At 36.3% G+C, this 19952-nt stretch overlaps 1 protein-coding gene and 1 long non-coding RNA gene across 3 annotated transcripts in view; one reads left to right on the forward strand and one right to left on the reverse strand.

Annotated features, from left to right (window-relative positions):
* Positions 1 to 2050: 2050 nt before the first annotated feature.
* LOC134754493 (uncharacterized) lies at positions 2051 to 5513 on the reverse strand. The gene is made up of 2 exons (XR_010128895.1): positions 5437 to 5513; positions 2051 to 2670 (listed from the first exon to the last, which is right to left on the reverse strand). It is a non-coding gene; the product is annotated as an uncharacterized LOC134754493 (long non-coding RNA).
* An 8345-nt stretch (positions 5514 to 13858) lies between these two features.
* The window catches only part of LOC134754279 (SPARC-related modular calcium-binding protein 1), a 91258-nt gene continuing 85164 nt past the window's right edge, over positions 13859 to 19952 (forward strand). Inside the window, exon 1 of one of the 2 annotated variants that reach the window (XM_063690501.1) lies at positions 13859 to 14222. In XM_063690501.1, coding sequence (XP_063546571.1) covers positions 14136 to 14222 — 87 coding nt within the window. In that variant the 5' untranslated portion in view covers positions 13859 to 14135. The remainder of the gene's footprint in view (positions 14223 to 19952) is intronic. The other variant, XM_063690502.1, reaches the window with a different exon arrangement.

The raw sequence follows: 19952 nt of genomic DNA on the forward strand, positions 1-19952 counted from the left end.
TCGTTTTCGTATAAATCGGGAGTGCCAAATTTATTTATGGTATTACATTGACACCACTCTGAAGTAAAAACATAAACCTTAAACAAATAGCTTTTTTTTAACTCCTCTTCCCGCTTAAACCGCTGAACCGATAAAATTTAAATTTGGTATAAGTACCTACAGATAATTTTAGTGCAGACAGGACATAAGATAGTTTTTATCTCAAAAATCATCCTTTTAAAGTGTGAAATGGAGTGTGGGGGGAATTCAGCTTCTTCGCCTACACTGAATTCCTGAAGTTAAAACTGTTTAAGTTTAGGTTTGAAGTCATTTTTGGTGTCATTTTCAACTAAATCAATCATGTAGACCATCTCAAATTTCATCGAAATCGGTTCTGCGGTTATTGATTCCCCATACGAACTTCCACCCCACTTTCTATACCAAATTTCAACGAAATCGGTTCAGCGGGGTAAGCATCGAGGGGTTAAAAAAAAAGTATTTTTTATATTGTTTTTACTTCGGAATGGTGTCAATGTGATACTATAAATGGATTCAGCACCCCCGATTTATACAAAAACGATACCAAACCCGGCCCAGCAGCTTCACTGATGTAGATATCAAGATAAAATTGAAAGCCCTAAACAAACTTTCAAGAGCGGATATTTAAAAAAACCGGCCAAGTGCGAGTCGGACTCGCGCACGAAGGGTTCCGTATCATTATCTAAAAAAATCCGGAAAAAAATCACATTTGTTGTATGGAAGCCCCCTTAAACATTTATTTTATTCTGTTTTTTTGTACCTATATTTGTTGTTATAGCGGCAATAGAAATACATCATCTGTGAAAGTTACTATCACGGTTCATGAGATACAGCCTGGTGACAGACGGACAGACAGACGGACGTATCCGACGATCGCTATAGGAAGTATAGGACAAGTAATTGCTTAATTGTATCCTCTTACATTAACAACGAACAGTGTATTGAGAAATAAATAAACTAAACTAGCGTATGTTCTGTTCTGGCTATTTCCTCGACTCCTTTTTATCCCTTGCCTACTAATACAGAACATACGCTTTCTGTTCTGGCTATTTCCTCGACTCCTTTTTATCCCTTGCATACTTTCTGCAGACCTGGGGTCGTAGCACGGTACGCTTATCACACGCTTATCACCATGCCTGTCACGTTCTAACAAGTATGTGAGTGCGAAAGTGACGGACTTAGTGATAGGGGAACCATGCTGCGCGGGCAGGTGATTTATCTGTATCTGTCTCTCTCTATTTCTCTTCTTATATTTATGAGGCATTACGGCCCTCTGCAACATAATAATACTTTACGGTGAAAAATGAAGTAATGATAAAATCACAATAAATTATATTAATGTATGCAGCCTAAGCTTCAGTAGATCCAAATCAATTAATAAAAGTCAGGTATTATAAGCAAGTCAAAAGTTATTAGAGAACAAATACTTACGGATATAATTTTCACGCTCTCTAACGTCTCGCCGCGGAAGGTTTCAGCATCACTCACCGCACCGATGAAACGCGTGCGCGGATACTCACGATGGCAGCGGAACCGTGGCTTGAGAGGAACGCTTACTATTATGTAGTGAAATTTAAGTCGCCAAGTCCTCCTACCAGTAAAAATTAAAATCGAGGCATCTATCCTGGAATTACCCTATATTTCATTCCACCGATTATATTGTATTACTAGTAGTTACGCCTATTTACGTGGCAATATTTTTATAGCAGTAGTAGTAGGTGACTAGTAGTAGGTGCTACTACTAGTCACTTACCTATGTTATACAATTCTATAAGTATTTTAAAATACAAAAAAATAGAATGTGCAACTAGAATAATTATGCATGCAAAGGAAATGTTAAAAATGTACTTAATTATGGTGGAATAAAGGCTATTATTATTTTATTTTATTTTATTTATTTTTATAGCAAAAGGCAAAAACCATTTTAGTAAGCTTTATAATATCTAGATAGGGTAGGGTAGGGTACCTCCATCTTTGTGAAAATTAATTGTTTCTGTATTTTGTCGGACACCCAGATATTTTATCATTAAAGACACTGAGGGTAGTTTTAATATTTCTAAAGCACACACCCTAAGTTACTGGTAGAAATCTGTCACCTGAAGGAAATAATGGAAATAATTTTTTAGCGTTTTTATGTTACTTATTAAAATAAAGAACCAGACAGAATACAGATTTTTAATGCATAATTTAGTCTCGTTTATTGGCGTTTTAACAAACTAATGAATTGGTCGCATAGATTTTGCTTTGCACCTTGGGAAAGGACATTTATACAGTATTCTAGACTTAGTACTGGTAGTTACAAATACTTTCTTCATTTGTTTCAGTAATTCTTGTGCGTGTCCTTTATTCCTTACAACCTTGGTATCCTGAATTTGAGCTAGAATCTTCTGTATTTCAATAGCCATTGTGGTTTTTGGGAGATTTTCTAATTTGCTTGAGTCTAATGCAGAGGTTTTTTGAAATTCGGCCTGTTATATAACAACCACATAAGTAGGTAGGTATCTAGAATTTTCAAGTTAAGGGAAGTTTGATAGTAAAGTGTTTCTAATAAGGAGAAGTGCTGTTTCGTAAACGGAAAATGGATTTTCGATTGGGTAAAGCAACTCTGTGGAATTGAGGCTGAATGCGGTCTTCTCCGTGGGCTCCACAACACTGGAAGGAGATTTCATTAGTCAGGTTCGTTATGAAAACTTGCTGAATAAGCGTATGTTTTGATACAAAACAAGCAATAATGCCGTAGGCGTATTATAGCCATAGCAAGAATGTAATTGGTTTGCATATTTTTTTATAGGGTAGTGCTCATAATGCCTTATCTTTTTTACTACTGGATGAGAAAAACGTAAATATACAGACGGTTTTATATATATTAATATGTTGTTCTGATTTTGGCAAATTTGGAGATAAGCCTAATAGGCGTAACACGGCAGACATGTAGCATGTAGTGTAGGTACAGTACATTGTACAGTGATAACCGAGAGAGAGAGCGAGACCAATTTAGTAATAAAACAAAGCGTAGGTATATTTTATCGAAATCCGGTGGTTTGTAATATGCAAAATATATCGTATATTTAAATAAAAACTTTTATTAAAAAAAGATAAACCGACTTCAAAAAGGATGAAATAAAATATTATCCATTTTAGGGTTCCGTGTTTAAGTATATGCGTTACCAACTGATATGTTTGAAGTCGCTGCCAAGCCAAATTTTAAACCATATATTCATATTAATTTTGCAGTGCAATTCGATAAAGATACATAGATATAGAAGTGTCCTACGTGGGCGATCTCGTTGCGAACGCGAACGCCTTGGGCCGGCCGCGCCGTGCCGCGTCGCTTCGCTTCGCGTTCGCGAGTGTTCGCCTATGTAAGACGCAGCGTACACGACGACAATAAACGAACTTTCTGTATACCTCAGAACAGAACACACTGTTGAACCTTCTTGGCGCAGTTCGTACCATGCTTGTCGGCACGTTAGTGTAAATCTAATACGTTTTGTCGTCGTATTTTTTTAAAGAGCATTTTTTAGTAATTCTTGAACAGTCATAGCACGCAAGTGTGGGATTGGGACTGAGTTATTTTCTGTCGCTTATCCAGAGGACTACATTTCAAAATATAAAACAATTCAAGGAACCTTCATGCAAAATTTCAGCTAAAGCGGTTCAGTTGTTTAGCCATGAAAAGGTAACAAAGAGGCAGACATAATTGCTTTCACGTTTATAATATTTGTACAGTTGTAATGGGATTTATAGACATAAAGCTGATTATTTTTGACTGGTATTGTTACTACTTGGAGTACTTGGCTTGGCACCGACTTCAAACATATCAGTTGGTAACGCATATACTTAAACACGGAACCCTAAAATGGATAATATTTTATTTCATCCTTTTTGAAGTCGGTTTATCTTTTTTTTATAAAAGTTTTTATTTTTCCATTTTTAGTTTTAAGACATTGTTAAGAGCGTGACGCATGAATGAAAAACATAATCATGTTTAACTGTAAATTCGTAAACTTTATTAAATAATTAGAATTTTCCTCGAGTCCGCCTGGGAAATCATTCCTGTCACTAAATCCATTCTCCGCCCCGCCACTGACCCAATCCCTCAAACCCCCCGATCACTCAACCTCACAGCACATCAACCCCTGATCACTGAACCCCTCGACCCTAAACCACCAACCCTTCAACCGTCATTCCCCGACCCCTAACCCCAGACCCCTTAACTCCTAACCCTAACCCCCAATCCCTTAACTCCCAACCCCTCAGTCCCCGACCCATCAACTTACCTCCCCTCAACCCCCAACCTCAAACCCCCCAAACACTAATACCCTCTACCTTCACCTCTCAGTCTCTTTGGTTGTTTCCAACACTACCTACATCAAAAATCATAATACACATACGAGGGAAGTTATCAGTAGCCTTACCACGAGTTTGACATTGATATATTCGCTATCGTGTGCTTAACTTGCTGTTTATGCATCTCGCTCGTACTGGCATATTAGTGTACAAAGTAAGTTATGAAGAATATTTAGTGTCAAACTCGTGGTTAAGCTACAATTGCACTACATCAAATTGGTGGTTTTGGGGAGGAAATGCTTGAGTTACTTTAGAAAACACCGAAATTACCATACACGTGCCTTTAAAAATCAAGGAGTTCCCTCAATTCCTCACGGATTCCATCATCAGATCAAAACCAAAAATATTACGAAAACACCTTGGAGAGATAACTTCTTTCAAACAGAAAAAGAATAACTCAAATCGGATCATGGGTGCCGGAGTAATCGCTGAAATCATTATCATCAAAACAATCATCATCATCAGCTCCACTTCATCAAATTGGTGGTTTTCGAGAAAAAATGCTCAAGTTGCTTAAGAAAACGACCAAATCACCATACATGTGCCTTTAAAAATTGAGGAGTTCCCTCAATTCCTCATGGATCCCATCATCAGAACAGCACCAGATTAATGTGGGACCACCTTGGAGGTAGTTCCTTTCAAACAAAAAAAAAATTGTTCAAGTCGGACCACGGGTCTCGGAGTAATCGCTGAACATCCTACATAAAAAAATCATCATCACTATCTTCAAAACAATCATCATCATCAGGTCCACTTCATCAAATTGGTCGTTTTCGAGAGAAAATGCTCAAGTTGCTTATGAAACCACCCAAATCACCATACATGTGCCTTTAAAAATTGAGGAGTTCCCTCAATTTCTCAGGGATCCCATCATCAGATCAGAACCAGATTAATATGGGACCAACTTGAAAGTAGCTCCTTTCGAACAAAAAAAGAATTACGCAAATCGGACCACGGGTCTCGGAATAATCGGTGAACATACATAAAAAAAAAAAAAAAAAAATAGCCACAACCGAATACAGAACCTCCTCCTTCTATGAAATTGAAGTCGGTTAAAAAGCCACTTACCGCATTAACAAAATGCATTGCAAACAAAACCGTAACGGTAATTAGTAGCATTTGCTTGAAGAAGTGCATCATGCTGTTTGCTTTTAAATTCCGTCCAGCCGCTTGTAACACTTCAATAAAATCTGATTGAAAAGAAAAGGAAATATATGTAGTTATTTCATTTTTATTAGTTTTATTTACGACGTCTTGTTCTTGCGTAAGTGATAATTTTGTACCTAGCTATAATCGCTCACTCCACACATTTTTATTATAAAATACAATAATTACAGGTTATTAAAATAAAAGAACTGCTTTAATACGAGTATGTGCATTCGGTAAAAAGATATACCAAATCATATATGGTCGGGTTTCATCGTGTACAGTCTTTAGTTTCTGAAATACCGCACGAAACAAGAACACGCAAGTCTTCACAAATAGACGATACCCATGATTATCGAGACGTTAAAGTGCATGCTCAGATATTTTTGAGCATCTTGGCGTTTGTGGCATCCGACATTGGCAAGGTGCGATGTCAGGATATTGGCAAGGTGGAGGTAGAAGTGATGCTGATTGTCATCATGTCATCTTACGGAATGTCCCACATTATTGCTAGCGGCAGCCGTTTGAACTGATTTTTCTCCATAAGATTTAAAGTAGAAAAGCCCACATAAACCGGGTACTACCCGTACCACCCGTCATTTTATTTAAAAAAAAAGCATCAGAAGTCAGTTAAATTTAATAATTAATACGCTAACAAACAAAATATGTAGGGAAGGCATAATATTATCAAACTGGCTAACTTCTGCTGGTCCAGTTTTTTTCTTCCCATATAATGAAATGACCCTTGCATGAAACTGAGTCGTTCCGAATTAATAAGTATTACGCAAAAAACGAAAAAAAATCACGTTTGTTGTATGAGAGCTCCACTTAAATATTCATCTGTTTTTAGTATTTGCTGACGGACAGCGAAGTCTTAGTAATAGGGTCCCGTTTTTACCCTTTGGGTACGGAACCCTAAAAATACGATATTACTTATGGTGTTTCAGGGACATCTCATTTACTTACTTTTGATAGTGCTAGAGTTCGTATAAGCCAACTTTGCACCTACTTGAATATACAAAAGTGAGGGAGTGTCATTATATATGTCATATTTTTATAGAAATTTGTCATTAATGACATTCCCACACTTTGTCATTGCAAATGCCATGCAGAGTTAGCTTGGGCCAACTCTAATAGTATTTCATACAATCGTGATATAATGAATATTCTAGTTCAGTTGGGAGCCCATACTTACATGAAAAGTACCCAATTACAGTTAAGCTGCAGTTAAGTATACGAAATCTTAATTCAACCATTACAGTCGACAAGTAGAAAATAGTACATTTCGATGCTAGTGCGGAAAGTAAGTCATTACTCCAGAAGAACCGACATATCTACGGCTCGTGGCAAGACTCGGGACTAGTGAAGACGACGTTTTTTAATACAGTTGCGAAAAAATAAGAAAAACAACAAGTAAGGAATAAAAACAATAATCGAATGTTGCCTTTGGAAACTTAGCTTGCAGTTAGAAAAAACGCCTCTTCTTTGACAGTCGTTTCGGCAGCTATTCCTTTTTTATTTTTGTTAGGAGGGAAAAATGCATTCCGCATACCACCCGGGTGCGGGGAGTGTCCCGAGTGGTTATGTGGGACTCCCGTCTAGGCTAATGAGGCCTCGCCGCCCTATTGGTGGGGTTACGGGAACCCTTACGTACTCATCCGCGACCCCACCGGCGGCAGCGGCCCATGAGCGGCTCCTCCGCGAATGCCCGAAGGCCCTTCACGCTAGGCGCGCCAGATGGTACGACGCGCCTTCCTCCTCGACTTTCGTTCTGCATTGTAGTGGACCCCCCTGAGCCCGCCACAAGGAAGCCACGGGCGCCAGAAATTTCCCCGGCGCCCGGCGACAGATCAGGTCTATGGTTCTGTCGCAAAACCACAACTCGGCTGCAGAAGACAGGGAGAACGGCACATCGTAACACCGACACTCCTCTTCCTCTGCAGCCCCACCAACGCCGCTACAGCGGAACGGCCCCGCCAAGTTCGCAGGGGATAGGGAGACTGGCGTATCGAAATACCATCACTCCTCTTCCCCTGCGATCCCACCTCGGCCGCCGAGGATAGGGAGAACGGCTTACCGCAATACCGACACTCCTCTTCCTCGACGGTCCACCTTCGGCGCATCCCAAGCGGGCTAAACCAGCCCACTTGGAGCGTCCTCCTCGGGCCAGCCCGCGCCTCAAACAGGCCGGCCCTGGTTGCCTTTTCGCGCTTCACCGTGGGTGACCAAGCCACGGTTACTAAGCCCCTCCACCACGACAAGGTGAGCAACCCGCGGGGGGTTCGGCAGCTATTGCTACCTCTACCTTCCATAGCTATTCCGTTCGATTTAGACAACTTATTAAGAACGGTTTTTCAATCTTCAATATTAAAAAATTAACGTGTTATAATGATGAAGAGGTCTTAAAATATGTATATTTTTCATATTCTTACATTAACAGTAGGTTTTTATGTTGGTTACGACGTTTAAAGGAAACTAATATTAACACTCATCAATAAGTAGTCATGAATTGGAACAAGTATAAATTAAAAAAAAATGGAAAAGTAAAAAGCACTAGTTCGCGAATACCAACTTTCCGCACGCTAAACAGCTACGCATAGTAGCATTTTTTGAGCAACTGTATTAAAATGGTATTTTCGCTGTAATTAAGGCTAGGATTTGGTGGTAACCAACGTCATTAAAGGGCTTAGCTACTTTTTAGGGTTCCGTACCAATAAGGTACAAAAGGAAACCTTATGTTTTTGTTTTTATTAGTTATGAAAAATTCCCAATATAAAGAGGGGGCAAAAATTCAAAGTCTAGTTACTAGGTCGAGTGGGATATCATTTGAAAGAGCTCGAATTGAACATTACAAAACAATTTTTACAGTACATATGATGCTACTTTCTCGCACTAGTGCGTAAAGAGCACTTTTCGTGCATATGTCGAAAGTTTAAAGGGCCATATGTACTGTAAAACGTTGTACGATACACGTGCGAATAGGTAATTCGCAACTCGTGTCGATTTAAAACACTCCCTGCGGTCGTGTTTCAATTTATCGCCACTCGTTTCGAATTTCCTCTTTTCCGCACTTGTATCGTAAATAACTATTTATTTGTTTCTCATAGTGAAAAAAAAATACTTATGAAGGAAAATGTGAAAAAAATACCATTACCCCCCTTATATCCGAAGTTTACCAACGAAAATTTTTGAATTTTTTACATAATAATAAAATTATCATAAATATTACAGGAAAAATATAATCACACTATCTTAAAAACTTTTATTTTAATTATCAAAAAACATTTTATAATTTAATGTGCAATTGAAGCCCATTTGCTTGCAAACATTTGTTTGCAATTATTTATTTAAAACAAACAGTGCTGATCTTTGATTTCGGTTTGTGAATAACCGATACATATTAAATTCATTTTAGACTCAAAATAAACATTAAATAAAATCTACTTACTACTAATCTACTCAAACATTTAAAAAATGACATTGACGTATCGCCGACTTGACGCAACACCATTTTGGTATTTTTGGTTTAGGTATTCGACATTCGTTACTTTACTCGTATAGTGATCGGATGTATTCAGTGCGTTTTCTCTCGTCTTCATCAACAAATATAAGTACCTCCCAATAGTTTATTTTCGGTTAGTACCGGTTGTAGCAGATCACTATTTATAAGACGTAAAAAACTAGCTAGCAACACATGAAATGTCATTTTAGTCTACGGAATAAAAAAACAGACATGCATTAAAAAAAGTCAAGCTAACTGGACAGACTTTTCAATGACGAGGTGTGGAAGTGTCAGCACAATCTCCATTTTTTATATATATAAAAGTATGACGTTTATTATGGCGCTACCACACTTTATTATGTCAGTGCCGAATTAGCTTGATCCGACTACAGCGCGAGTGGATTGAGTTGAAGTGTCTCGGTTTCGACAACTTGGTCTATTACGCCTGCCTAGCACAACTTTGCCGCGACATACACCTCCTTTTATTTTATGTGTGAATTTGAAAGGGAATGGTAGTCTTGCTGGCAAACGACGTACCACTTGTGCTTCTCATAGCATAAGTGGTACTGGTACTGTACTACCTAGTACCATAGAGAAATATAAGTAAAGAAAAAGTTCTAACACCATACATTAGTTTTCTTACCAAAACGCGCTTTATTTCGTAGTCGGCACTAGCATCTAGTCTAGTAGCGGAACTCTCAGTACTGCTAACTGCTACTCGACAATAGATGTAGCGGCAAACAAAAAGTCTAATGCTCAACGATTTTCAGACCAGAGTAACCGGAACTTATTTTCAACTGCTTTTAATATTAGTTATAAATTGTTGAGCAATACACTTTTCGTCAGTCGCGACACATTCGACATCTAGTGTCGAGTAGCAGTACTGAGAGTTCCACTACTTGACGCTAGATGTCGACTACGAAATAAGGCGCGAAAACTGATATATGGAGTTACCACTCTTTCTTTAGTTTCATTTCTCTATGCTAGTACGGAAAATACCAATGTTACACAAATTTAATATTGTTACATTTAAAGCTCTGTGTAAATTATTGTTCCTGAGCCTTATTATAAGCCTGAAAAGCAACAGTGTTGGTTTTCAAAAGTAAATTTATACTGAAAAAAGAGCCTGCCAAGTCCAAGATTCTGAAACATTAAAATGGGAACCACGCACACTGCGAGTTTTTACCAAAACACCAAAGAAAAAATAAATTCACTAAAGAACATACGTAACTCAAAATGTTTAAACCTCACCAGTGCGATGAAAAAAATAGGACTCGCCTAATTACCAAGGTTTTGAATTAAACTAACTTTTAAAATACCTAATGTTTTGTGTGCCTTGTATGTATAATAGGTACCTACAATAATTAGCTACACGCCCTTCACGTTCATTTAGCTCAAAAAGAGTAAACTGGCGTGTGGGGTGGGGAGCTGGGGAGGGTACTCAGTGTTACTCGTATAGTCACTTACTTAGTTACTTATAGATAGATAGCTTAAAAATAGGATTTTCATACTTTTAATTAGCTTATTAAATTAATATCGATTAGCAATTGGTTCATTTCCCAGAATCTACGATAACACTGCCGTGCAATACCTTAACAACAGTAAGTGCAAAAAGTGAGTTTCGAGAAAAACGCAAAAAACCCTTTCAAACCAGTTTTTTTGGTGTTCTCGATGATTATTTACAAATGCTTGAATGTCAAAATATAGCATGGATTACATGAAACACGAATACGTGAACAATTTTCTATTTTAATAATTATTGAATAAATTATTGCTACTTTTCAAAATTTTACAGTTTTACTCTACCCTCGGATAGAAATAAAAACACAATATATGCGGAATTAAGTGCAGTAAAAAAGCGGATTACTGTAAACAACCCTCGTACACAAATAGCTATTTGAATTAATTGCAAGCTAAAGTACAGTAATCATAACTATTTACTGTAATTTACTTAGTAAATATATTGATTGAGTTCTTTGAGATACCAACACGTCGTGGTACAAATAAGGTATGTGTATAAATAATAATACCCGAATGTATATAAAAAAACGTAATTAAAATTGTATTATACTTAAGAAATTAAATTAAGTATCTCTTACTAAGTAGTTGTAAAATATTACTAATTAGTAGTAACCCGTAGAGTATCACAGAAATCAAACTTGTGATTATGTCACATACAAATGGGGAAGGCGGCTGAAAGCTAATTGTAGATGGCGTCACTAGAGTTTGAAACAACTCGACCAACTCGTATGAAATTTATAACTAAAAAAAATATTAGTATTTAATAAACCAATGTTTAATAAAACTTCATAATTAAACTCTCTGTATAAGTATTAAACTTTGTATCTGAGGCCAAGAAACTGTCGGATAAAGTTTCAAAGCCATTCAAATAAAAAAGTTTTGTTTTGACAGGAGCATGTAGGTTATTTTCATGTACGTAATAAACGTCTGTGTAACGCGATAAAATGGATCCTCATGAAAAATATGGACGTCTGACAGTAACACAGTTAAAAGCACTTTTACGGGAACGCGAGGCATCCGTAAAAGGGAAAAAAAAAAACCGGCCAAGTGCGAGTCGGACTCGCGCACCGAGAGTTCCGTACTTTTTAGTATTTGTTGTTATAGCGGCAACAGAAATACATCATCTGTGAAAATTTCAACTGTCTAGCTATCACGGTTCATGAAATACAGCCTATTGACAGACAGACGGACAGACGGACAGACGGACAGCGGAGTCTTAAAGGCTTGGCCAAACACAATGACGCAGCGCCGCGTCTCGCCGTGTGTTTGGCCAAGCCCTTAGTATAGTTAACGCTATCTCTACTGAGCTCGTTCACTTACCTGTACTAACAATGGCATTCTGTTAAACAAAAGCTATTATTTCTTTTGTGTGAGCGCGTGGCCTTTGTGCCTGAGCACGTGGCCATTGTGTGTGAGCCTCAGGCACAAAGGCCGCGCGCTCACATAATAGAAATAATGGCTTTTGTTTAACAGAATGCCATTGTTAGTACAGGTAAGTGAACGAGCTCAGTAGAGATAGCGTTAACTATAATAGGGTCCCGTTTTTACCCATTGGGTACGGAACCCTAAAAAAGACCTCATAGATAGGTAATAATGACGGGCAAAGTTGAAGGCACGAGACCTCAGGGCCCTCCTCCCACTAGAATCTAGATGATGGTGTGCTCAAATTACGGCGCACCTATGCAACTAAAACTGCACGAGGCCATGCGCTTGGCGAGGAACAGAACCCTATGGAGGAACCTGGTCTTCAGCAGAAGGACATGATGTCACGATCCTCAGTATTGAGGGACCGACTGAAGAAGAAGAAAGGTTAAGTATATTTGGCTATGTACTGTTTTCACTCGAAAATATTATGCTTAAAATATCAAGGAAAATGCACAATATCAACATTTAAAATTGATTTCCTGTTTATTTCAGGTTAATATATTACGATCCAAATAAAAAGTATTTTGTTTATTTTCTGTCAAGCGACGCCACAGCCCAAACTAATCTTTTTTTTTATATTGTCTTCGGTTACCGCGATAGTTACTCATGAAATAAAACTATGAAAACGGATTATATCGCGTATATTGAATTTATTAATATCCCGACGTTTCAAACTCTTTACAGCTTTTTTTTTATTAAAAGAAAAAAGGTGGGGGCCAAACTAATGTCACGTTACAAACTCTAGTGGCGCCACCTAGTAGCAAAGTTTGGCAGCCGCCTTCCCCATTCAATGAAAATGAGATCTTTATAATATTGTCTTCGGTTACCGCGATAATTACTCACGATAGTTACTTTATTTTATGAGATCTTTATCTTAAAAGTAAGTTTAATCTCGTCTATATGCTGAATACTAGTAAAAAGGGTAAAAATGTAAAATTTTGAAAAATAGCAATCATTTATTCAATAATTGTTAAAATAAAAAAGTGTTCACGTATTCGTATTTCATCTATTCCATGATTTCCATGCTATGTTTTGACATTCAAGCATTTGTAAATAATCATCGAGAACACCAAAAAAAAACGGTTTAAAAGGGTATTTTGCGTTTTTCTCGAAACTCACTTTTTGCACTTACTGTTGTTTAAGTATTGCACGGCAAAGTTAAGGATATGACATTTTGACTGCATTTTAATTAGTAATTATGCTGAAAAATCAATAACATTTCAAACACAGTATAAATATTTTAGAACATTTATATTGTACTGCATTTTAAACAGTTTTTGGCGTAAGTATGAACTTCTGTTTACTTGTTAATTTAGGATTGACACGAGACCTTTACTGTATTTTAATCAGTGAAGTCTCAAAATTCACAGCCGACAACTTTATTACGGCAGTTTAGTTAGTTTTACCTCAATAATTTACTAAATTCTTCTGATTTACTGTACTTACATGGTGGTTCAATTTTTATATGTTCCCATTGTCATAATAGCACGTGGACTATATACATGTGTGCGTCTTGACATGGAGGTCCAAGATCAAGAAAAAACAAAAAATCGCAAAAGTAGCAGTTACTGTTGTTTAAGAACTGCACGGCAGCAGTAGTTTTCGGTTAAAATTGACTAGGTACCAAACAGAGCCTAGATTTATGTAATAAATTAGGTAGGTATTTGCTAGTGCTACTTATTGTGACTCCTAGAGTTAAAGGCGTTCGAGTCAGGTGATATTGCTATTTCTAATGATTTAATAGGTACCTATTGAAAGAGAATGCTCGTTATATTGATATTGATTTCACTGGTTCCACTGTTTATTATTTGGTGATTAACGCCGGTTTATAGTATTTATGGCGCATCATTATTCCCGTGGAGAGTGGCAAATCAGCTAAGCGGTGGGCGGGGCGGGGTGCGCGCGCGCCGCGTGCCGCGTCTCGCACGGGATCGCTCCATCCTTGTTATTATGTATTTTATTCTGTTTTAACTCTCACTCCAGTCCAGACGAACGTCTCGCGTCAGATCCTTGCCGTATTATTACCGGTGCGGTCCAAATCAAACCCAGTTATGTCAATATGATCATTAAAAAGTTGTTTAGCTATCAGCCGATCGATGTCGGTTTAGTGAACTAGTGATCTAATAGTATCATATTTATTAATACAATTAATTTTTGATACCTTTTAGCAATTATGTATATTATCAAATCATTGATTATGCTCCAGTTCTTTATTGTTACGTTTTTATTATACGTTACTGATGCAGTGCCCAACGTTAAGGTAAAGTACTTAATATTTTCTTTTGTTCTTCATTGTACCAACAATTTAATACGTATGTGCAAATGTATAAACAATTTTATAAAAGTGTATAAACAATCTATTTATGTCACACTTAATGTATTTGTCGTGTTTTTACTTCTTTTTTAGGGTTTTTTAAAATATATTTTAATAGCAAATGAATCCCATGGAAGATTGTAAATTAAGGTAGGTATAGGGAAATAAAGTTTAGATAAAAACATTGGATGCAAAATAATTAACTGTTAATCGTTATTAACAAAGACATGTATTAAGATCATTCATTAGATCCAGTTCTACATAATATTTAGCTGGTTAATTGGTTGCGTTAGGCTTGTCTTTATTTGATTTGTAACCGGCGCGGCATCGGCATCGATATCGGCGCCGGCGGCGACATTGCATGTAGAGTAGAGCTAGGAATAAGAGCTCATCATATTCGCATGGTCCCCGTTACAATCTGGCGTTTCTTTATATTTTTATAGGAGCTTTTTGCTTGTGAGTAATGTTATTCAACCGGCTCTGAGGTCGAGTCCGTGGAGCTATAGGTATCTTAACGGAACGGTAAATTAGATGTCCCCGTTTAACTAATATCAATAATATATGTACATTAGTTTATTGCGAAATAAATAGCCGGTTTGTTGATAGTTGTTGTAAGTTTTTTTTAATTGCAATAACTACTCCATTAATTATACATATTAATAATACGGTAAAGTAAGGTAAGAATCAAAAAGAGCACGTTGGTTTTATTTATTGTTTTCCATTTAAATGCTTGGCATTCTATTACTCAATATATAATTATACATACATATACATTCTGCACCTTTATACAGCTATCCAACCTATAAAAGGCTGCTTTAACCTATCGTTTACGTTTACACAGTAATCGGTGAACAGCCCATTAAAAAGGATAGGTATTCATAAAACATCGTATGCGATATGCATTTTTGTATCTTACTGCCTTTTGAACACCTACTCCTAAAAACAAATGATAACAAGAGGGGATTACATGAGACCAGTTCTGTTGTTATTTGTATTGTTCTTTCTAACGATGCCGGATTGTTTCCGTACTTTCGGACAACTAGCTATAGCTACTGTATTATTTATAAGTATTATAAAATAATCAGTATAAAAACACCTTCACAAAACCAGTCTGACTTGTCATTATTTTATGGTCTTCATCAGCAGTCAGAAGTGGTACTTTCCGAAATTAAATGAACACATTACTATAAAACCGTAAAATACTCAAGTAACTAAAGGTGTGTCTACGAGTATAATATTTGAAGAGTTGTTCTCTAAATATAGACGTGTTGACAATGGGACCAACTGCGAAAGCTTTCACCATTTTTTAGGGTTCCGTACCTCAAAAGGAAAAAACGGAACCCTTATAGGATCACTCGTGCGTCTGTCTGTCTGTCCGTCTGTCACAACCTATTTTCTCCGAAACTACTGGACCAATTAAGTTGAAATTTGGTACACATATGTAAGTTTGCGACCCAAAGACGGACATGTAACGTAAACACATGAATTTTAAACATGGGCCACTTTTGGGGGGTAAATGAGAAAATTTAATATTAAAGTTTTTCAAACTATATTGTGTTACATATCAAATGAAAGAGCTCATTGTGAGAATCTCAAATATATTTTTTTTGTAATTTTAAAATATATAGTTTAAAAAAAATATTTAAGAAAATAACCAAAAAATGACCATGATGACAGGAAAACCTATTAGAAATGTGCAGTCAAGCGTGAGTCGGACTTAATTACTTAGTTTTTGATCCGACCCCTGACGGGTTTTTTATAAGACATTTAACTCACGTTTCACATATAAAATACATTGTTAAAATTGTGTAATGTACGGAACCCTTGGAACGCGAGTCCGACTCGCACTTGGCCGGTTTTTTTTTTCAAATCAATCCAGCGGTCTTCGAAAAATCAGGGAATATATACGAATAAGCTAAAAATACTAAGTTCCGGCGAATTGAGAACTTCCTCCTTTTTGTAGTTGGTTAAAAGTTCATACCTAACACCTTACTTCTGATGTCTTTGGACTTTTAAAGCAATTAATTTGAAAAGTATTCACTTATATTACACATACAAATAACTAATATTTTTTAAGGTTTATCCAATGATGTTCTACTCGTTGATTTTTACGCAAAAATGTTTTTTTTTTTACTTTGTTACATGTAGCTAGGTGCACCCCTAAAATAGGTACATTTTTTTAAACAATAAGCGGCTCACTTAATACACCTGTTTCTAAACTTCATTGTAATATACGGTCATCGCATTCATACGGACATGACTAAACTGTAAGGGCTCCGTTCCGTTTTTGCCATTTTTGCTACGGAACCCTAAAAATCTCTATTTTTTACAAAATAGAGTTAATTAGTTATTTACGTTTCACGCCCGTCTTTGAGTCATCGAGTTAAGTATATAAGATAAGAAGATGTTTATTTGTAAAGTCATGTACATGAGATGTCATTTACATACCATGCATGCTATTATGTGTAGGTAATATTTGAATTAATGTATAATTAGCATAGAGCAACTGATACTAGAGCGTTACTGTCATAGTAAATTTTGTAACCCCAGTAAATTCACTGCCATCTGTCTTTAAACTTTAAAACTAAAAATGAAGATTTATAAAAATACGATAGAATGTATTTAAATATAGATAATAGTATTTTATACAATCGTGATATAATAGAGAGCTTTTCAGTCGAGTACCGTGTTTAAGCAACGAAGCTTGCTGAGTTGCTTAAGTTAAGGTACGAGATTGAAAAGCTTGATTATATCACTATTGTATACAATACTTTTTCTACGAGACAAAAAAATAATACTTTCAACTAGTAGAATCATATAAGTAAACAAACCAAAAGTATACAGCTAAGATACGCGAGCTGCCGCAGCCCGCGATACCTCGCGCCCCGGCCGCCGGGCCCGGCGCCCCCGGCGGGTTGGTCAACGACACCTCCTCGTAACTCATGAGGCCCTGGTACCTGCTCCGCGCTAAATTCAGTTTTAAGACAGTTTTTTTCTCGATTTTGGCCACCGTAGCCTATGGAGACTAACAAGCAACGCTAAGCGGTTTTCGTAGGGTATGGATGTTGCTATATGAAGGGTGTCATATGCACGTTTCTAAAACAAATAGTAAATAAAATAAAATGTTTTTGTTGGCCAACCAATCACAAAACAGAGTGTTTAAGTAGGCTAATTTGCATTGAATCGAGTCTCCTTAAACAAGAAACATTTTATCGAAATGTATGAAGTTCTGTTTTCAAAATTTTTATAATTGACTAAACCGTATCGATAAAATTCTTATGCTTGAGTCGGAAGTGCCATAGACTATCCAACGTTGAAAAGAGTAAGGTTGTAGTGTTGCATGTTAAGTTGTAATACACAGATTATACTCGACGAGTAGAAAAATGTTTTTATTTTTATTTGCATTAATTATTTTTATGATTTTGACCCATGTTCTTTCACTGATATGCGTTAAAATTGTTAAATAACAAACGAAACCGTCAACGCCATCTATACGACTGTAGGCCAATACTAGTAGCGCCCTCTGAACGAGAATCAAATTTTCTTGATTTTCGAAGCACGTTTTTTTCTTAGACTGTATCCATCTATTACGGAGTTATATCTATCTTTGATAATTAGTAATTATTTATGTATTAAATATTTATGTGTAGGTAGTTGGCCGGTCAAAGTATTTTACAGATGACGCCAGCATAGCTTGCCCTGTCAATCCCTAGACTTGTGACAAATACTTGCCCCTTTTTTTTGGACTTTCTTGGCCTGGATCCTGGATTGTATCGCTTTTTTGGTGTTTGTTTGTGGTTGTTTATTGTAGAAAAATCATGAAAAAAATCTATTTATAATAGTTCCGAAAAAAACATATGTTAAGTATGTTGGACGTTTCCAGGTTCGGCGTAAATAGCCGCAAAACGAAAAAACGTCCAGTATTTTGGACGTTGCCAAGTATACAGCACTTTATGTTTAATAGTCAAATTCATGTTTTTTTTTTATAATTATAGAATAATTGCATTTTTTTAATTAGAAATACACGTATCGATAATGTCAACTTAGGTAATGAATTTAAGTAAAACCTATTCTTTTTTTATTTTTGTTGTTTCAACAATAACTTTATAGCTATTTATCGTCATTATTTAACATAAAAATTAAATAAACTTTGCAGGGTATCGTTGGATGCAGTAACATCTGAGCAATGGTCTTTACAGTAATGCAAGCTCTTTTAGCGGGTCTTTCTCTTGATGAACGAAAAGGAAAAAATTACCGTAAAAAAATATATTATTTAAGGATTTGGTTCATTAAGTTGTCACACGGCTAGTAATGACTTTTTAAAACGTTTTGAATACCTAACATCTCTCTGTTTATGGACATTAAACTTTTTAAGTGTGTTTTACCCATAAATACAACACATTTTAATGTCAATTATACTGCAACGTAAGATACAGTTAGTAACCTATTACATGTTTTATCTACGCACATATCGTTAGTGCTCTAAAATACGTTCAGAAACCGTAGGAAATGACCAGCATTATTACAATCAATTTTACTATGAGAACTTTCTTATCTGTGGTAGTAGGTAAAATCTGTACTTTAATGTTATTACGGTTATTACGTTATAGATTTTTGTAAGGTTATGAGTTTAAATTTGGAACAGCTGTCGGAACTCAAGTGGGTCCCTATTCTAGTATCCATAGATATTAAAACAGTTATCGAAACGAAACGTCAATTCAGTATGTTTTTTTAATATAAACCGCACGACATTTGATTCCGAATGACATGAGAATAGGGACTTCATTCGTTTGTCTATAATTTAAAAAAAAACCGGTCAAGTGCGAGTCGGAATCGCGCACGAAGGGTCCCGTACCATTACGCAAAAAACGGCAAAAAAATCACGTTTGTTGTATGGGAGACCCACTTAAATATTTATTTTATTCTGTTTTAGTATTTGTTGTTCTAACGGCAACAGAAATACATCATCTGTGAAAATTTCAACTGTCTAGCTATCACGGTTCATGAGATACAGCCTGGTGACAGACAGACGGACAGACGGACAGCGGAGTCTTAGTAATAGGGTCAAATTTTTGAACGTTTTCTAACAATTTGTTAGACGAAGTAGTGAAAATGTTACAGTATGTTATATATTTGTGATCTACTCACAAAGCCCTTTCATTTGGAACCCCACATGGTATGATTAAAAAAAAAGTAAAAAACTTTGTACTGCCGACTTTTTGACGTCACAGCAACTACCCCCACCACTTTCGCGCTTGTCATCTCATATATTTGTGTTCAGGACATCACACTGAATGCACTGATACCAAATATGTCCATATTTGCGACGACATGAGCGAAAAGAAACCAAAAGCCTGTTTCGCCAAGCCTCTATACGTTATTACGACATTAAATAGGTTTTTAAAGTTATTAGGCATTATTCAAACAAGTAAAGTAAAATGTAAGATTAAAATTGCTTATTTTACTCATTTATTTGTTATTCAATATTTAACTTCTCTAAAACAGTTTCATTGGCTGGCAAATGAGTAATGCCGTTGACTATTAGCAATTTTAGAACGAAAAAGTAAAAAATTGCAATCCCGCTGATTTTTCATATTTTAATAAACAAATAATTTATAATTACTGCGATTTCCTAAAATATGTGTTTTTTTCATAAATATTGCAGTTTATTTTAAT

The sequence above is a fragment of the Cydia strobilella genome, chromosome Z (genome assembly GCF_947568885.1).
Source record: "Cydia strobilella chromosome Z, ilCydStro3.1, whole genome shotgun sequence".
Taxonomy (NCBI): domain Eukaryota; kingdom Metazoa; phylum Arthropoda; class Insecta; order Lepidoptera; family Tortricidae; genus Cydia; species Cydia strobilella.